Source organism: Accipiter gentilis, chromosome 14 (genome assembly GCF_929443795.1).
Source record: "Accipiter gentilis chromosome 14, bAccGen1.1, whole genome shotgun sequence".
Taxonomy (NCBI): Eukaryota; Metazoa; Chordata; class Aves; order Accipitriformes; family Accipitridae; genus Astur; species Astur gentilis.
Window position 1 is genome coordinate 18,942,210 of NC_064893.1, and position 17,637 is coordinate 18,959,846.

Genomic DNA, 17,637 nt, shown 5'->3' on the forward strand with positions numbered 1-17,637 from the left:
GACCGTCAGGACAGAAGAGATGAAAAGTGCAGCAAAGGTCTCCAGGAGGAGAGCTGAAGGACTCCATTTATTTAACTAGAAAAGAAGACCAAGAGGAGCCATGGCCTCCAAATGTGATGCAGCAAAGGAGGCACTGAACGATCCTTTGCATCGACTGCAGATAGGAAAAGAGGCAATAGGCTTAAATTGTAACAAGGGAAATGTTGGCTAAGCAAGAGGAAAGCGTTCCTAACAGTAAGGATAATTAAGCATGGGAAGAGATTGCCTGGGGAGATGTGTAATCTCCACCACTGAGGGTTTAAGAACAGATTAGGCACACATCCATCAAGAATGGCTTAAGTAGAGATGATCCTGACTTCAGGCAGCAGTATGGTCTGGTTGACCTCTTAAGTCTCTCCTTGCTCTCCTTTCTATGATTCCATGGCTGAGGGTTTTTTTCCCCCACATGTATAAATTTGGATTTTATTCTGCTTGTAAATCTGGAGGGTTTTTCTTGTAACTATTATACACTTTCCTGCAAGATATCTCTTGGGATCATCATAACTTATGGCTTATTCATAAGATGACTCGAAAGTACTTCCTCCCTGCATGGCGATGTCTGCCACATCACCCCTCTCTTTGCGTACAGCCTCCACACAGCCATCGGGAATGCATATAGCAAGCATGGCCACATCATCCTTATTCCTCCCAGCTCTTCCTCACCTCCTCGCACCCTCCTCTGTATCCCTCCTTCTCCCTTCTTGGGGAAGACTTATTCCGTCCCTCTCCCCATTAAAACCAACTAACCCAAGCTATGTTTACTGTGTAAATCTCAGCACATCTCCTTCGGACTAATACCTATAGTCTGGCTTGCTAAGTCCTGATGTCAACAAGCTTGGACATGGGAGGCACCCATCAATGATGCCCATCACGAGGTTGCTTGTTAAACGGTGCTCCAATTCCCCCAGGCTCTCCCACCTATGGCATGGGAGCAGTTGAGCATCTGACATCCCTAAGTACGCCTACATAAAAGGCCCTGGCTATGGGAATTATTTGCATGGTTTCAGGAGAGCTCCTCCTTTACCCTCATGGAGATACAGTGTTGTGAAGCAGTCCTTTGGAGAATTAATGGATAAACTCATAATCAAGTAGCAACTACCATTGACTAAAGCATCCTGAAAGATTCCTGCTTTCCTCTGCCTTGACTTCATGGTGCCACCCGGGTGTAAGTCATCTATCACGCCATGTGAGGGCACAAGTGTGCTCCCAGGACAACCCACAGATGACTCCAAATGAAACAGAGGAGGAGGGTGACAAATCCAACCCCTAACCTCCAATGAAAAGCACACAACATTCATCTTCCACACTTCTGATCTTGCTCTGCAAGAAGAGAAGTCACACTCTTGAAGCTGTTTCTAAGAGAAGTTCTGACCCTTCACATCTTCCCTATCACTATCCTGGTCTCCACCAGACCTCTCTTGAAACCTTGTTTGGGCTCGGTGCTTTCACCCTTCTCTGGTACATTGCTTTCCTTGACACTCAGAAGATGCTAAAACCTCCTTCCAGGCCAGGGCAACCGGTTGGACCCTTCCAGCCCCTCATTGCCAGGGCTTTGGGGCAGCAGCAGGAAACTGCAACCAGTGGTGGCTCCACCACTGACAGCTCTGTACAATACTGGAAGTGCGTGGTTTGATGGCCACACTGCCAGACAGCACCTGCTCCATGCGGTTCCTATGGGATCTCTCCCCTGTGATGGCTCTGCCATAATACAGCTTTACAGCTGGCCCGAGATGCCTCTGTCCCACTGCAGATATATACAGTGTCCTGTCACCAGGTGATGTATCAGGTTCAATGAGCAGATGGATCTGATTAGATGGGTGATCTATTATCTTCTGCTAAGTGAGTAATTTTTCTGCTGGGTAATTTATCCCTGGAGTGTGAATGCTGTGTAATTCTCCAGGCTGTGCATTTGTATGAGAAAATCACATATGCATTTGGCCATGGAGTCACTTAGCATTACAGAACTGGTCCTGGTGAAGCAGGGCTATCGCAAGCTAGAACTCATCTCTGGTACCTTTGTGTCCCCAGTGAGTCCCCAGACTCATAAACTCAACTGGAAATGCTGATTTTGTGTGACTTTGCTTCTGCTCACTTAGGATGGGAAGCCCTGGTTTAGCCTGAGGCTCACTCAGCAGATTGCTCAGGAACTTCTTGATGCCTCTGCTCAGAGTTTGCAGGGTCTAGGGAAACACCGACTCAATGCTTTGAATTTGTTGCTGGATTTCCAAATGAAAAGAAGCAGGTTCCAGAGACATCCGCAACTGCCAGCTTGGCAGCGTTCCCCATGCTCCATCATCACCAGCCTCCAAACCAACATCCTTTTTCCCCAAAGTACAGTGGGCAATGGGAAGGTGGCAGAGAAAAGAAAATCCCACCAGTGACTTCTCAATATGCTCCAGAGAGTTTCCAGGCTTATACCCCAAATGAAATCCCCCTGACAGAGGACAGCCACACAGGGCTGGGTGTCACCTGCTCTTGAGCTGAGATGGCCCACAGCAGGGCCGGTGGTCCCATGGAAGGAGGGGAGGGGGCTGCAGCCCTGCCAGGTGGCACAAGCTGGGACCAGGCTGTGGGCACTATGACCGTGCCGGGAAAAAATCCTTCCTAGTGAATTAGCAGAGTTTGCTCCAATCTAGTGCTCAAATTCTTCTAATTTCTGTCAAATCAGGCAGCCCTTTTAAACCTCACTGGATAACGCTGCAAATGCTGGTCTATATCTGCTAATGAAAAAATATAACACCAAGCCATGGGATTCTGTGAGCCTCAAGCAGGGACCTGGAGCTGCAGGCAGATTACTACAACAGGTACCCCATTTGATGATAATGGCTGAATTAGCATTTCACTCTCCACCAAAGTCTAAGCTATCTCTACAGGAACAGCTGCTAAACAATTTGCAAAGTTCAAAGAGTACGTATTAATATTTTTTTTCCCCCCCGAGTCACATTCTTCAGATTCCCATGTAAGCTTCTTAGAAAGGGCCACGCCAGCTGTTGAAGAATGAAGATTACAACATCCTGCTAATGCAGCGCTGGAGATATTTAAAGGTATTGTTATTTATTACTGTTACCCACGCATGGCCACACTGGAAGGGGTTAAAATGGGGAAGAAAACGGCGCTTTGCCGAACAGGTGTCCTTGAGCAGTACCCAAGGACACGGAGATTGCTAATCCTGTATTCCACAGCATGATCAAATCACCAGGCAACAGATATAAATAAAAAAAGGCAGGAAATAAGGAAATTTAGATACAAGTGTGTCAGAAGGAAAATGAAGATTCATTGTGAAGAGGCTGAGAAGAGAAGAAGAAGGAACAAAATGACAAAGGCACAAATGATAAACCAGTAAGAACAAAAGAAAGTGGGGGGGCGGGGGGGGGGGAAGCCTCTCTGTGAAATACATGTCTGTGACAGCAGCAGCCAAATCAAAGATGCTCCTAGATTATATGGTTTCTTGCATAATATGCATTCTGGTTCCTGCTCAGTGTTTGTCTTTCAGCTAGCGCACAGGGAAAAAACCATATCTGAAATGGGACGTGAGCAACCTTTATTTTGCTTGTTTCATCAGGAGGAGAAAGCAAATTTGCTTTGTGGGAGCAGCAGCACCTGCTCAATGGCAAATAAATAGCTACAGCTTTGATATTACGGTGCATATAATCATTAGCAGCACAAATGGCAGAGGATTAACCCTCCGCGTGCCAGCCTGAGCTACCTGGCAAAGAGGTGACATCTCATTTCTGCCTGCAGAAATGCTCCACGTAGTGTCTCTGGGCCGAGCGCAGCTGCAGTGGGGCTGAGGCTCTGCCTGCCTGGGGGGTGGCACAGGACCACCCTTCCTAGCCTGAGGTACTGGCTGTGTTGCACCCGCAGCATGGCAACAAGCCGCCAGCACTGGGGTTTCTTTATCCCTTTGGCACTGGCACGGTGGCTACACTATGCTCCGCATAACTCCTCTGTGCATGATGGAGCTGGGAGGGAGGGAGAGATAATCCTGCAGGCACAGCGGGGCGCGTGCCGGGCGCTGCTGACACGTGGTGGGGGATCACGAGTCCAAAATGCCCTGGCTGAGGTTGGGTTTATTGGCCAGCTTGCTTTGAACCCCCTCCCTGGTTGCTCCCTGCGTGTTCTGCCTGCTGTTCTCCCACAAGGCAGGAACCAAAACACACCTAGGGCTGGGGAAACACTGTGCCCACTGGAAGATGCAAAATACGGTTTGTAAACTTCATCTGAAGCAGAAACCACAGTGGTGCGAAAGACTGCTTGATAACTGCATGGTGGGGCTGGGGTCTGCACACCAGCCCTCTCGAGAGGTGATGCCCCAGCCCCACGCTGAACATCTCAGAGCTGCATGAGATCCACATCTGGGACCACAGCCCAGCCCCAAATCAGATTCTACGGCCTCAAATCCACCCTCTTTTCTTATGTCAGGCAGAGGGGAAGCTTTCTTTAACTAAAACCTTGGTCATAACTGAGCAAGAACATCCAGATTTGGCTCTTGCTCGCATACTTTGCCATCGCTGTGTTGGCTTTTCCCTGGGTTGTCTTCTGCGCTGCTTTCTGCAGGGAGGATATGAATATACTCAAAACTACTGTTGTCAGCAGAGCTAGGAGCAGTGCACCAGGTGAAATACTTCCCTTTTCCACCTTTCCACCCCTCCCCAGAGCACGATGCTCCTGCCTGGCTATGTGCAGAACCATGGCCCGGTGCAGCCATGTGGCATCCTGGACTCCCAGGTCCCAGCAGGATTTTGGCCAGCATCCAAAATCCCGAGACGTGCCAAGAGAGCGCTTGGCATGTGCTGCCTGCCTTCATCGTGAACGCGTGCATCATGTCCTGCAGTCCTTGGGAGAAAGGATCCGCGGGACACCCCAGGCACTTGTTTTCACATATTAAAGACATTTTGTTAATGTCTTTAATGTTAATTTTTTTCTTTTCCTTTTTTTCTTTCTATTGCATTGCCTTATGAATCTAAACAAACTTGACTGGAGATGCTGGCAGAGGAAAGCAAACAGGGACTAAATAAATTCGCTTCCAGCCAAACACTTCAAGAGTGAACGTGCCACATTGCACAAACCAGCAATACGGTCCCAGAGCCAAAGATAAATAGCGTCCCTCCAGCTGGAGTCCTGGGCAGGGAGGTAGCTGTCGTGGGAGAAAAGTATACAGTTGGAGACAAAGCCAGGAAGTTAATATTTAAGCATTCAGACAAGGAACAAATGACTTAATTAAATCAATTACAGAGGGAGAAATGGAGCCACTTAGAAAGCGTGTGTAAAGAGACGGCAAGGCTGCTACTATCTCATAAAAGAGAAGGAGGGAGAGTTAGCAGGGAAGATAAACGGACTGGTTTAATCCCTGCTGTTAATTAAGAGCTGAGCATTTGCACTGTGCTGAGTCAGGGTCGCACCAGCACTTCCATTATATAAACCACATTTACAGCTGAGCTCAGTGCCCAATCTACAGAGATATTTGTAACCAGATGGAGTAAGGGAGAGGCAGACCGAGATGTTGGGAGGGATGAAAGCAGGAGAAAGAGGTGACATAAAATCTTTTCCACGCTCCTGAACCTTCCACACCTTGTACCAATAGCCCAAATCCAGCCTCTGCCCTGCAGCTTCTGAGGCAGCAGGGCTGGGGTCAACCTGCTGCACTAGGAGGGGATCGTCCTCCCTTCTTCAGCACGAGAAATTCCTGCATGATCCCCCAGTGATCCGTCCAAAGAGGAAAAAAAGGGAAGATCATGAAAAGATCAAAGTCACACTTTGCACAGTATAGAGACTCCAGATGGATCAGCAAAAGTGGTTTCATTCCAGAAGATGCCTTGCTCTTATTCCTGACTTGGTGCGGGGTGGAAGGCAAGGCTATATCCTAGCATGACTTCCATTTAAATGACTTTTTTCTTCCCTGCTGCTCCCTCTCCAAATGTAGCTGCTTCAAATGCTGGCTGTGGACACCCAGCGAGAGACGGAGCCAGCCTGACGCTGGCAGCCAGGCTCTAGGAGAAGGGCTCAGCGCTCACAGGGGATTGTCGGTTAGCGCGTGTTTGGGTTCAGAGACACATCACACACAGTGTCAGATCTCGCTCTGCCTGATAAAAAGACATACTTGCTACGGAAAGCGTTCCCTGGGGTTTTCTCAATAGGCAACAAGCAATTACATGCTTTTGTAACTGACTCAGCATCCACAAAACAGTTAAAGTAGAACCTAGAAGTCTCTGTATGAAGCAGACTGAAAGTGGTTGACAGCTTTGGGGCAGGAAGGTTTCCTCTGCGAGGCCGCTTCAGACATCTCTTTCCTGAGCTTTTAAAGCCTTAACGTTAGACTTGAGGCCAGCGATGTAGAGAGTTAATAGTTTTTAGCTGGTTTGCCATCACTCTTTGTAAGTAAATAAGCAAATACAAACCCATCTCCCATCTAAGGCTGTAAAACTCCCATGTCAGAGAAAGGCCACTGATGTTTTTGCCAAGTACGATCTTATCAAGAATAATTGGTTGTCATAAAAATTATCTCTTCCCCATGTAACAACCAAGAGTTTTCTAAAAAAGGGACAGAGCTAAAGCAAACTTAGCGCATCCTTCTGCAGCCCCATCCCTGCTCTGTCTGCGACATGGGTCAGACCCTCCCTCCTTGGAGCACCCAGGTGGCAAAGACCTGCACGCAGGGCACCCCAAAGAGGTGTCCAAGGGCCAGGACACATCACTGCCGCACCGACTTGGAGCTGAGAGCATGGCATGCAAACCACTCAAGCATGGCCTCGAGTGGCGGTGGGCACTTCAGCACCACTCCTGAAAATAGCCTCCATTTCTGTGCATACACTTCAGCCTGTTTAAGCCCCGGGCCACGCTCCTAATGTGCTTGGGGAGACTCTGATGCTCTGTACCACGGAAAAACGCTTTCAACAGTTGAAAGAAAAAAAAAAGAGATCAGTAACTCACTTGTTTTTGTTCTTCTCCCAAACTGTCCCACATTGATGCAACAATTTTCGATACGTCTCCAAAAGTAGCATTGGGGTTTTGCCCTTTGATGGCTGCTTGTGTGTCTCTGAAAAACAGGGCGTAGGCTGACACTGGCTTTTGGGGCTCATTAGGATCCTTCTTTTTCTTCTTCTTTTGGCTTTTGGGCTTTTTGCCCAGGTCTGTTGATGGTCTTTTCTCTCCAGTAACCTGCAAAACCAAGAGATGAACCTTAGCAGTTGGCTGGGAGTAATCTGATATGAGTCCCTGCTACAGCCTGTTAGCAAAAGGCACGAGAGAGGGCATGGGCAGAGGAGGGCTCCCAGTGCAGTGAGGAATGCAGCAGCCCTTGGGGGTCTCTTTGGCCCCCAGGTGCCTCTAGGATCATTACACAAACTGCTGGCAGGTGCCTGAGCCCAGCTTGGGTGCCTCCTCACAGCCCAGTTCACAGCTTGGGTTCATCCCTTGCTGCTCCAGTGGTCCCTGCTTCAAAGCTGGGGCTTTCCAGTCACTCATCCTCAGACAACCCCCTTCCCCCTCCTCCTCCCTGGCATCACAAGCTCACTCACTCCTTGGTCCTTTTGGGACCTCTCCAAATGCCTTCCTTCACAGCCAGATGCCTTTAGCAGTCCATGAATTTTTTCCAAACTCAGCTTCCACATGGCTTCTGATTTCCAGCTCAATAATGCCCCTTTGCAAGCTGCTTCTGACTTTCCTTGTTCATGTGTGTGCCGGTGGCTCAGCCTCCACACTCCCTAGGCAGGGGGGTCGCGAGCACCGACCGAGCAGCAGCGGCATCACATTAGCCATCGCGCAGGGGCTGTCCAAAATTTGTTTCACCCTCCTAAAAGCTATGCACCCCTATCCAGAAATTAAACTATTTTAACCTTATGTATTAAACGCTTTGCATGCACCGCTCACTCTTCACAACTGGTGGTCTGGGTGCAGCAGGATGACTAGATCTGGCTGTATCCACACTCGGTGCCCTGTGGGTGGTTGAACCAAGGGGAGCAGGACACAGGCAACAGAAGTTGGACTTCTCAGGAGGAGAAGCTCAGCAGGAGACACTTCCACCGCGCTGGGAAGTAAAACAGCAAGGCTGGAAACAGCGATGCTTCCAGTGAAGGTAGCACAGAAAGAAGATCCTACGGCTGAGCCTCCACCAGGATGCCCTGGGCAGCGTGTTGAATATATGGGACTGCAGAATCCTCTGTGTGACTGGGTGCAAAGGAAAAGACCCCTGGAAAGTACTTGGACATACATCAAAGCTCTCAACGCATTAACTGTGGTCAGTGAAACCTCACACTACAGGGAAGCACCATTATCCTTATGTTAGAGTGGAGGAAAAACTAAATACACCAGAGGTTAAACACGGCAGACAATAAAACCATTTGCTGCCAGTTGGCTGCTGCAGTCTGGATCTCTGCACCCTCAAGGGCAAATGGGTGCCAGCACCCCTGCCTGCAGACCCACAGTGGTCAAGCACCAAGTGCTAGGCCACTACCTGACTTCGGCACTCCCGGCTCTACTGGGCTAATTATACTACTTAGAAAGTTGCCCAGTGTGTCACTTAGATGTTTAAGAAAAATTTTAAAAAATCAACTGACACAGGTCTAAACACCAAGCTGTGAAAACTGTGCCTCCCGGTGAGCTCTGGGAGCAGAAAAGGCCTTTTCTCCCGATGGATTTGCTGATTTGATTGCGTGCTTGGAAGCGCTGGGATTTAAGAGGCTTCACTTCAGCTGGCACAGGCCAGGCATGGGGAGGAAAGGGCAGTAGCACTCCTGTTCTCCGCTCAGCAGCTCTTGACTGGTCATTAAGTTCAGTATCAGCGCAGTGACATTTGTCAAACAGACAGTGACCATTAGTGAATGAGCAGAGGGACCACAAAAATTGCATTTAATTTAAAATTGCCCAATTGGGCTTGAATGGGAGGCCTGGAGGTGAAAGGCCAGCTTATTAGGAGAAAAAAAATGCATGACAGGGCTTCAGCCCATTAGCAAGTGAAATGGTATTTTAACTAACTGTAATCCTGTTTGATTCACTTAAGTGCTGCGGGGGGGGGGGGGACGACGACCTGCTTTTCTCACAGACATTGACCAAGCGAAGGAGCCAGGAACAGGCGCAATTCAACCACAGCCATGATGACAGTTTCACAGTTGGACCTGCTTAGATAGCACCAAAAAGCAAATGGTATTTATGGAAAACAGACGCTGCCTGCAAGGCTGCCTGGAGCCATCAGTTCCCAGGAGGGAGCAGAGCATATCAGGACTTTGACTGGTTTTCCTGGTTCACGAGGTGTGACGCAGCACGGGATGAGACAACAGCCCAGACCTGGGCTGCAGAAGATGCTGGTACAACCAAAGCCATGGCTAAAGGCAAGCCCCTGAGAGCCAGTGCCTCGCTGCCCCAGAGCGACTGCATCCCCCAAGGGGTGAGCCATGGTCAAAGTGACAGTGAAGGCTCGTGCAGCGGGATGAAGTGTTTGGCCACCAGCCCCTGCATGGACCTGCTCTGGAGAGGCAGCAGAAGGCATGCTGAATGCCAGATGTGGACTGGGGCAATTCACTGGTGACAGATGTGATCCCATAAACTGGTGGCTTGGTGCCTTCTTAGATGCTGAACCTGTGAAGAGCAGGAACCTCATGGACACCATGATTTTAATAACTATGGAGAGAGATTGCTAATCCAGCTGGAATCTGGGCTGTAACTACCTCTCCCTCCCGTGCATCTGTACACCCCCCCTGAAGCAATGAAGCAGGTAAATGCATCAGTGAGGCTGGGAGACCTCTTAAAGTCATAAGCTCCCTGGCTCAGAGGACCTGCTGGATCTGAACTACCTGCTGGCATTAGATCCATTTCTTTAACATGTGGCCTTCTTGGTCACAAGATTAATTTCTGCATGTTAGACGCTGCTTTGATGACTTGTGGCAGAAAGGCCCTTAATGGCCATACGAAAAATGACCCATGGGTGAACACAGCAGCTGCGTAGATAGAGAAAGCAAACAGAAACCTGCAGGCCACAATGTGGTTCTGCTGCTTTCTTTACACTTACGGTCTTCTTCCTCCATCAGATACATCGCTCCTGTTCCACCTCTCTTGATGGGTAGTTTACAGGGCAGAAAAATGAGGAGGCATGCCTTTAGGATTAGGAAAAACTAAAATCTCTGCAAGTTGTCAAAATTTGGACATCTCCAAATTCTTCGTACCCCCCAGGCATCACTGGCTCGATGAGAACAGAAGATCCAACCCCAAAGCTGTGTCCTCCCTGGTGACTCCTGCAGCCCTGCCTGCCCAGGAGGAAAGCTGGGTGATGCTGAAAGAGGCAGTGAGAGAGAACCTGGTATGTAACTAAGCTGAAACTCATTTTCTGCTGACACGAAAGATTCAGCTCCCAGGTAATTGCCTGGAGCTGTGTGACATGGGCTCTGGGAGATGGCAGACCGTGGGGTCCAGCGGCACAACCCATCCCACAGTGTCCCCCAAATGTGGAATTGCAGAGTTGGAGAAATTCTATCTATTTTCAATCACGTGTATCCCTTCTTTTTACAGTTTTATTCCACTGAAGCTGTTTTCGCATCCATATGTGCACTCTGCTTTGAAATGTCCTGATCTGAAGTGAAAGCTGCCAATGGATGAAAAACTACAGGATTGATGGGAATACATTTGCCTGGATTTCCATGGAATGGGAAAGTTTTTTTCTCAGTCCTAGCATTTTCCTAGTTTTCCAGTTTCTGCACTGTTTGCTGCTTTGGTTATACATTCAAATCCTGTCATAACCATCTGTTTTTTGCAGAACAAAGGTACAATACCAGCGCTTCTGGTGTCAGCATTGGATCAGCACCTTCCAGAAGAAGGTTTTCCATGAAAGGCTTTAATCTAAGACCCCCAGGGAACCCAGTGATTGACCTGCAGGCATGGAGACCCATTGGGTGTTGAGGCAGCAACCCTGTAATCACTGCAATTTGCCCTCACTAAATAACAGACAGAAGACTCATGGAACACAGCATGAGTTGTTTGCTTTGCTGGTGCATTTTGAGAAAGATGAGCAACAAAGAAGGTGTCCCCAAAACCATAGGAAATCCTTGAGTTTCTCGATGTCATGCTCAGCAGCAGTTGTGTTGGCTGTAGAGGCAGACTGTGCCACTAAGACATTGATGACTACCTGAAACACTGCCTGGGTGAACTAAAAGGCAGAAGACTTTTCCTCTTTCAATTTCTGGGTTTTTTTCCTTAGCAAGCCCTGTCCGGTGAGCTCAGTTAAATCCCACCCTGCATTATTTTCCTCCCCTGTTTCAATCTCCTCTACCTGCCACCAGAAATCTAATTTTGCACCCCAGCATTTGCAGAACCTTAGCCTTGAACCTGCTTTGCTCATCAAAATCCTCATCAGAGGAAACTCTGCAGATCGATGGACCTGGTAAACCATGGAGAGAAAAGCCCAACTCTCATTGTCAAACTTGCTGCATGCACAATCCAAGCATGTGTGCTAGCCTGCCATGTTGTACCTCACCCTAGGTTGGAAACAATTTCCTCATCCTTGGGAAAGTCTCCCACTATATATACATATTTAAAAAAAACAAGACCGAAAGTCTGTGCTCTTATTTAGTCAATTTATCCCTCACTGAAAAACATAATCTGCCATTTTCTTGCTGTCTGTTAAAACAGGCGTGACTGCACGTACCTTATAATGTGACTCTGTCTCCTCTTCCTGAGTAGAACTGGAGGGAGATGGTGTAGCAGACTTACTTCCCGGGGGCGACGGGGAACCGTGGGTAACACTGCTCCGCATCCCCATCTGAGAAATCAGCTGTGACTGGCTGAGAGCGCTCATGGGGCTGGCTAACATCCCAGGGCGATTGATCAGGGGCACTTGACGGTTGGACTCATAGGACGTGGCGTCTGAGTGGACCATCTCCTGGATCTGAGTTAGGAGAATATCACTTTGTAATTAAAAAATGTACTTATTTATTTATTTATTATACTGTCAAATCACTTTAAGATGAACTCCTATTGACTGAGTCAAAACTATTCTACACAGCCGGTGAAGTCTTCCTTGTGCCCCCTTCCAAACAAGCCAAGAGCAAGGACTGAGTACCGTGTACCTGGGGCTCAGCTCCTGCCATCGTCCTGCCCACGAGGACTACAGAGAGGTGCTAAATTGTCTTTGGACATAGGTCTGTGTGTCAAGGACGTGCCCCTGCCTACCTCTGGCACTTATCAGGGGTCTGAAAGAAAAGTTCATAAATGAGAAATTTTTAGCCAAATCACTGGGAGAAGGGAGGGCGTTGCAATGTCCTGGGCATTTCTGGGGCCAAGCCTTGCTGCTGCACACGTGAGGCCATCGCTGAGCATCAGCACGTGTGCCAGGGTATTTGGGGCCTGTGGATGACAGTCCAGCCCTGGGGCATCAGTGGATCCCAGACACACTCTTTCTAAGCACTATGTGGTGTTGACATTTAATAACTGCATAGGTGAAAAAATATCTGTTTGAGTTTATGAAGGTACCGCAACCAACCCTCCCGCATCCTCTGTACGGCTGTTGGGTCACTAGCACTACTGTGCTTATACCTAGAAGTAGTAAGCACAAAAGCAGTCAGTGAAAGCCCCAGGTCCCCGCTCCTACCATGTTGGTCTGTCCAAAGCTGTGACACCACCATCAAGCCAGAGGTTTGTATGTCCCCGAGCCCTAGAAGCCCCGAGCACCATAACATGCCCCGAAATGGACCCCAGTGCATGGGGGCAAGCTCTGCTGGTGCCCACCACTTCATTACAACTCCTCCTGGAGATGTCTCTTCCAATTTTAAATATTGCAACCAGTTCCAATCCCACTCAAAATGAGTGTAGCCGAAAAAAAATAATTCCAGATAAGGGCAAAGAAAATTATGTGCTGCCTCTTAAGATTCCCCAGTGAGGGAAGGAACCAGAAGCAATATATGTGTGTGCTTGCGTGTAGGAAAGAGGTGAGGGAGGAGGCTATGTGATAGAGTTGTCCCCCAAAATGAAGAGTTTCCTAATACCTATTTATCTGTTCTCATAATGTGAGAGCGAGGGGACATCCGATGGGACTGAAAGGCGACTAATCACACACGGCTGCAGGGACGCATGGACAAGGCACAGGCCACTGGCACAAGTGCTGCCTCCTGAGGCTGCTGAGCCCAACACTCTTGAAAGATTTGAAAGAAAAATGAAACAAATATATATATATGGCTAATAAGAAATGTTGAATGCTACATCAGACAAAATGAAAATATCTTTTGGAGCATGTATTTCCCTGTGTCATGGCATAAACCAAAGTTCAAGTGGCTGGGTCAGGCGGGAGGAGCAACACCCCCCTGTCCTGGCCAAGGAGGGGAGATGACATAAGGACAAACAGCCACGTTGTAGGTGCATGGAAGGTTTTGAGGCTGCCCTGCTGTCTGCTGAGCCAAGACCCCATTTCCAGTTTGTACCATTTTCCCTGAAAACCCCCTTTTCACCCCAGGATCCATCACTGCCCAGCCACCCCCAGCAGCAGGGCTCAGCCCCACTGCAGCCCCTGTGGGCAGAGCCAACCTGCCTCCCCCCCCACAGCCTCATCCAGCCACGGAAGAAGGGAGCGGGAGGGAGAGCAAACCCTGCCTGAAACGTTTTCCAGACTTTTTCCCTTTTATATTAATCTGATTAATGTTAACATGAGTTTAAGGACCCAGGCTTTATTTATTAACAATCTTCATTTCCGATAAGCCCGCTGAGGTGCAATCTCTCATTACCAGGGGAGGCTTGCCAACTCCATTAGCAGCACATACAGAAAGAAACCCAGGGAAGACCTGCAAGGGCTCGGTAGGCTTCAGAGGAAATAAATCCAAATGCAAACCCAGATTTACTGCTGCAGGTCAGGAATCAAGAGCTTTACACAACACCCGACAGCATGTTCTGCTCTCTTTCAGATTCTGCATCAGTAAAGGAGTGTGTGTCAGGGGAACAGATTTTCCTAGATCTGCCCTTTTTCTGTATTAATTATGAAGTGCAGAGATTTAACTCGCAGGAAGAAAATAAAGCCTTGCATTTCAACAGCACAAGGAGACTGACCGAGGCTGACTTAGGGGCCATGCTGCACTGCTGTCCTCGGCTTTGGTGGTTGCAAGGAAAAACCAGCTTACAGAGTGTATTGGCTTTGTGTGGCAAGGTTTTGGTAGCGGGGGGGGTTGCAGGGGTGGCTTCTGTGAGAAGCTGCTGGAAGCTTCCCCTGTGTCCGAGAGAGCCCATATCAGCCGGCTCTGAGACGGACCCGCTGCCGGCCAAGGCCGAGCCAATCAGCGATAGCGGTAACGCCTCTGTGATAACATTTTTAAGAAGGAAAAAGAAGTTGCTGGGACAGACGGAAACGACAGCCGGAGTGAGGAGTGAGAACATGTAAGAGAAACAAGCCTGCAGACCCCAAGGTCAGTGAAGAAGGAGGGGGAGGAGATGCTCCAGGTGCCGGAGCAGAGATCCCCCTGCAGCCCGTGGTGAAGACCCTGGTGAGGCAGGCTGTCCCCCTGCAGTCCATGGAGGTCCACGGTGGAGCAGATATCCACCTGCAGCCCGTGGAGGACCCCACGCCGGAGCAGGTGGGTGCCCAAAGGAGGCTGTGACCCTGTGGGAACCCCACGTTGGAGCAGGTTGTTGTGGTTTAACCCCAGCCAGCAACTAAGCACCACGCAGCCACTCACTCACTCCCCCCCCATCCAGTGGGATAGGGGAGAAAATCGGGAAAAAGAAGTAAAACTCGTGGGTTGAGATAAGAATGGTTTAATAGAACAGAAAAGAAGAAACCAATAATGATAACGATAACACTAATAAAATGACAACAGTAGTAATAAAAGGATTGGAATGTACAAATGATGCACAGGGCAATTGCTCACCACCTGCCGACCAACACCCAGTTAGTCCCCGAGCGGTGATTCCCACCGCCCCCACCCCCCAGTTCCTATACTAGATGGGACGACACACAGTATGGAATACCCAGTTGGATAGTTTGGGTCAGGTGCCCTGGCTGTGTCCCCTCCTGACTTCTTGTGCCCCTCCGGCCTTCTTGCTGGCTGGACATGAGAAGCTGAAAAATCCTTGACTGTAGTCTAAACACTACTGAGCAACAACTGACAACATCAGTGTTATCAACATTCTTCGCATACTGAACCCAAAACACAGCACTGTACCAGCTACTAGGAAGACAGTTAACTCTATCCCAGCTGAAACCAGGACACAGGCTCCTGGCAGGACCTGTGGATCCATGGAGAGAGGAGCCCACGGAGCAGGTTTTCTGGCAGGACTTGTGAGCCCGTGGGGGACCCACGCTGGAGCAGTGAGCTCCTGAAGGACTGCACGCCGTGGAAAGGACCCACGCTGGAGCAGTTCGTGAAGAACTGCAGCCCGTGGGAAGGACCCACGTTGGAGAAGTTCGTGGAGGACTGTCTCCCGTGGGTGGGACCCCACGCTGGAGCAGGGGAAGAGTGTGATGAAGCCTCCCCCTGAGGAGGATGAAGCGGCAGAAAATAACATGTGATGAAATGACTGTAAACCCTATTCCCTGTCCCCCTGTGCTGCTGGGAAGGGTTGGTAGAGAATCCAGGAGTGAAGTTGTGCCCGGGAAAAAGGTGGAGGGTGGAGGGAAGGTGTTCTGAGATTTGGTTTTATTTTTCATTACCCTACTCTAGTTGATTGGTAATAAATCGAGTTAATTTTCCCCAAGCTGAATCTGTTTTGCCTGTGATGGTAATTGGTGAGTGATCTCTCCTGTCCTTATCTTGACCCACGAGCCCTTTGTTATATTTTCTCTCCCCTGTCCAGCTGAGGAGGGGGGCGTGATAGAATGGCTTTTGCTGGGCACCTGACATTCAGCCAGGGTCAACCCGCCACACAGAGGCAGCAGGGTTGGCTTTGCTCTGTCACAGAGCTGAGGAAACTCACTGCTGCTTGAACTATGGCAAGTTTTACGTGCCCTTAAAACCTGCCTTATTGCAGAGGTTTGGCCTCTCCTTGCCACGTGCTGCTGTGTGGGAAATCCTGGCCAAAAAGACATCGAGGACATGCATGCTGCAGTCAAGCAAGATGGGGATGGACAACAGGCTTGGGCAGCACAGGAGACATCAGAGAGGCAATTTTTGCATTTGCAATTGAATTTTCAAACATCATGGGAATGGCCAGGTGTGAGACAGGCAGTAATGGGGAGCCTGCAAGGTGGGGAGACAGGTCAGCACCTACCTGCCGCATGAACGGCAAGCTCCTTCCCAAATTCCAGTGAAAAGGGTACATTTGTCTTGGATTTTGTTAGTTTAATCCCTACCTTTCATGTTGGAGAACATCTGCCAGCTGCTAAGGAAAAGAGTAATTTATTGTCCTTATTTTAAATTTAAATGATGAAAAAGTTTAGAAGATGGGTCTTTTAGAAATGGGGAAGGCTATGAAACATGGCTTAAAAAATTTTAAAATTTAAAATAGCCTGCTCACGTTTGCAGCCATGGCAGTCTCCTGGGTAAATACTGTATTAAGACAATTTTTTTGAAACTTTTATTATGTGGCCAATAGACCACAACGGCTCCGTTTATCCATTAAATATGTAATCATACACTTTTTCTTTACAGTGCATGTTATTTATGCATCAGAGCAGAACAAGTCCAGGAGTGCAATTATGGATATGGGACATGTGCTGCAAATGGTTATGAAAATTTGTAGGAAGAAACAGAAACCTGAGCTCTGGCTCAGAGAATCCATGCGGAAGCCTCCTGCTGACAGCAACCCAATCACAGCCCTTTTCAAAAACAGAGACACTTTCCTGGGACATCCCCACCCCCAAGGATATTTTAGCCCAGAGGCCTCCTCCCAGGCAGCTGCCTATTTCTTTACATTATTAAAAACTGGTGGTTTTACTTAACACCTTTGCCAAATATTGCTGGTTCTGACCCCCTCTCTCACTCTCCCGGGTCCCCAACTCTTCTCCCCCTGGCCAGGAGGTTTTGCAGAAGGACATGTACAGCTATGCTCCTGGCACATAACCCTGCTGACTGCTGTCTGGAGGGGCAGGATCTGGCTCCACTATTTGTCACTCACTAAATTTCTCTCCACTTCCCTTTTTTTTAAGAAAATGCAGTTTTGGAAGCAACATGCCAGGCTGCCACCTCCCCATAGCTCCTGCCCACGGCTCCCGATGTCCTCAGGACTGGAGAGGGCAAGCGGTGGAAAAGCCATTTGTGTTCTCCAGATGTAAAACATTTGGGGTGAAAATGAAGGTGAGCGGCTTGTGTGTGGCCCCAGCACTTCTTCCGTGGGCTTTAGGGTGACAATGGCCTTCACTCAAGCTGGGGAAAGGGTTAGTCCTGCTTTCTGCTGCAAGACCCTGCAGACACTGAGCTTTTTCAGGGGCCTTAGTTGTGCACCCAGATAGATGATATCCCCCCCAGGAAAGACCCAAGGAAAGAGGATTCAGAGATGCTCCCCTGCAGCAAATGGCCTAATTAGGTGAGTAAATGATGAATGAAATTGCGATGACGGCAAACCAAAGTGAAAGAAGGTAACGAATGCAATGTTCCCCCTGTGAAAGCAAACAACCTCTTCCCCCACGGCACACCGGTCCTGTGGGATACAACCCCAGCCATGGGCTCACTGGGGCTGCACCCATGCCTTTCCCCT

General features: G+C 49.0%; 1 protein-coding gene across 1 annotated transcript in view; it reads right to left on the reverse strand.

Moving 5' to 3' along the window:
• The window catches only part of TOX2 (TOX high mobility group box family member 2), a 158,022-nt gene that overhangs the window by 14,248 nt on the left and 126,137 nt on the right, over positions 1–17,637 (reverse strand). Inside the window, exons 4-5 of the mRNA XM_049817567.1 lie at positions 11,672–11,911; positions 6,970–7,197 (exon numbers count right to left, since the gene is read on the reverse strand). Coding sequence (XP_049673524.1) covers positions 6,970–7,197; positions 11,672–11,911 — 468 coding nt within the window. The remainder of the gene's footprint in view (positions 1–6,969; positions 7,198–11,671; positions 11,912–17,637) is intronic.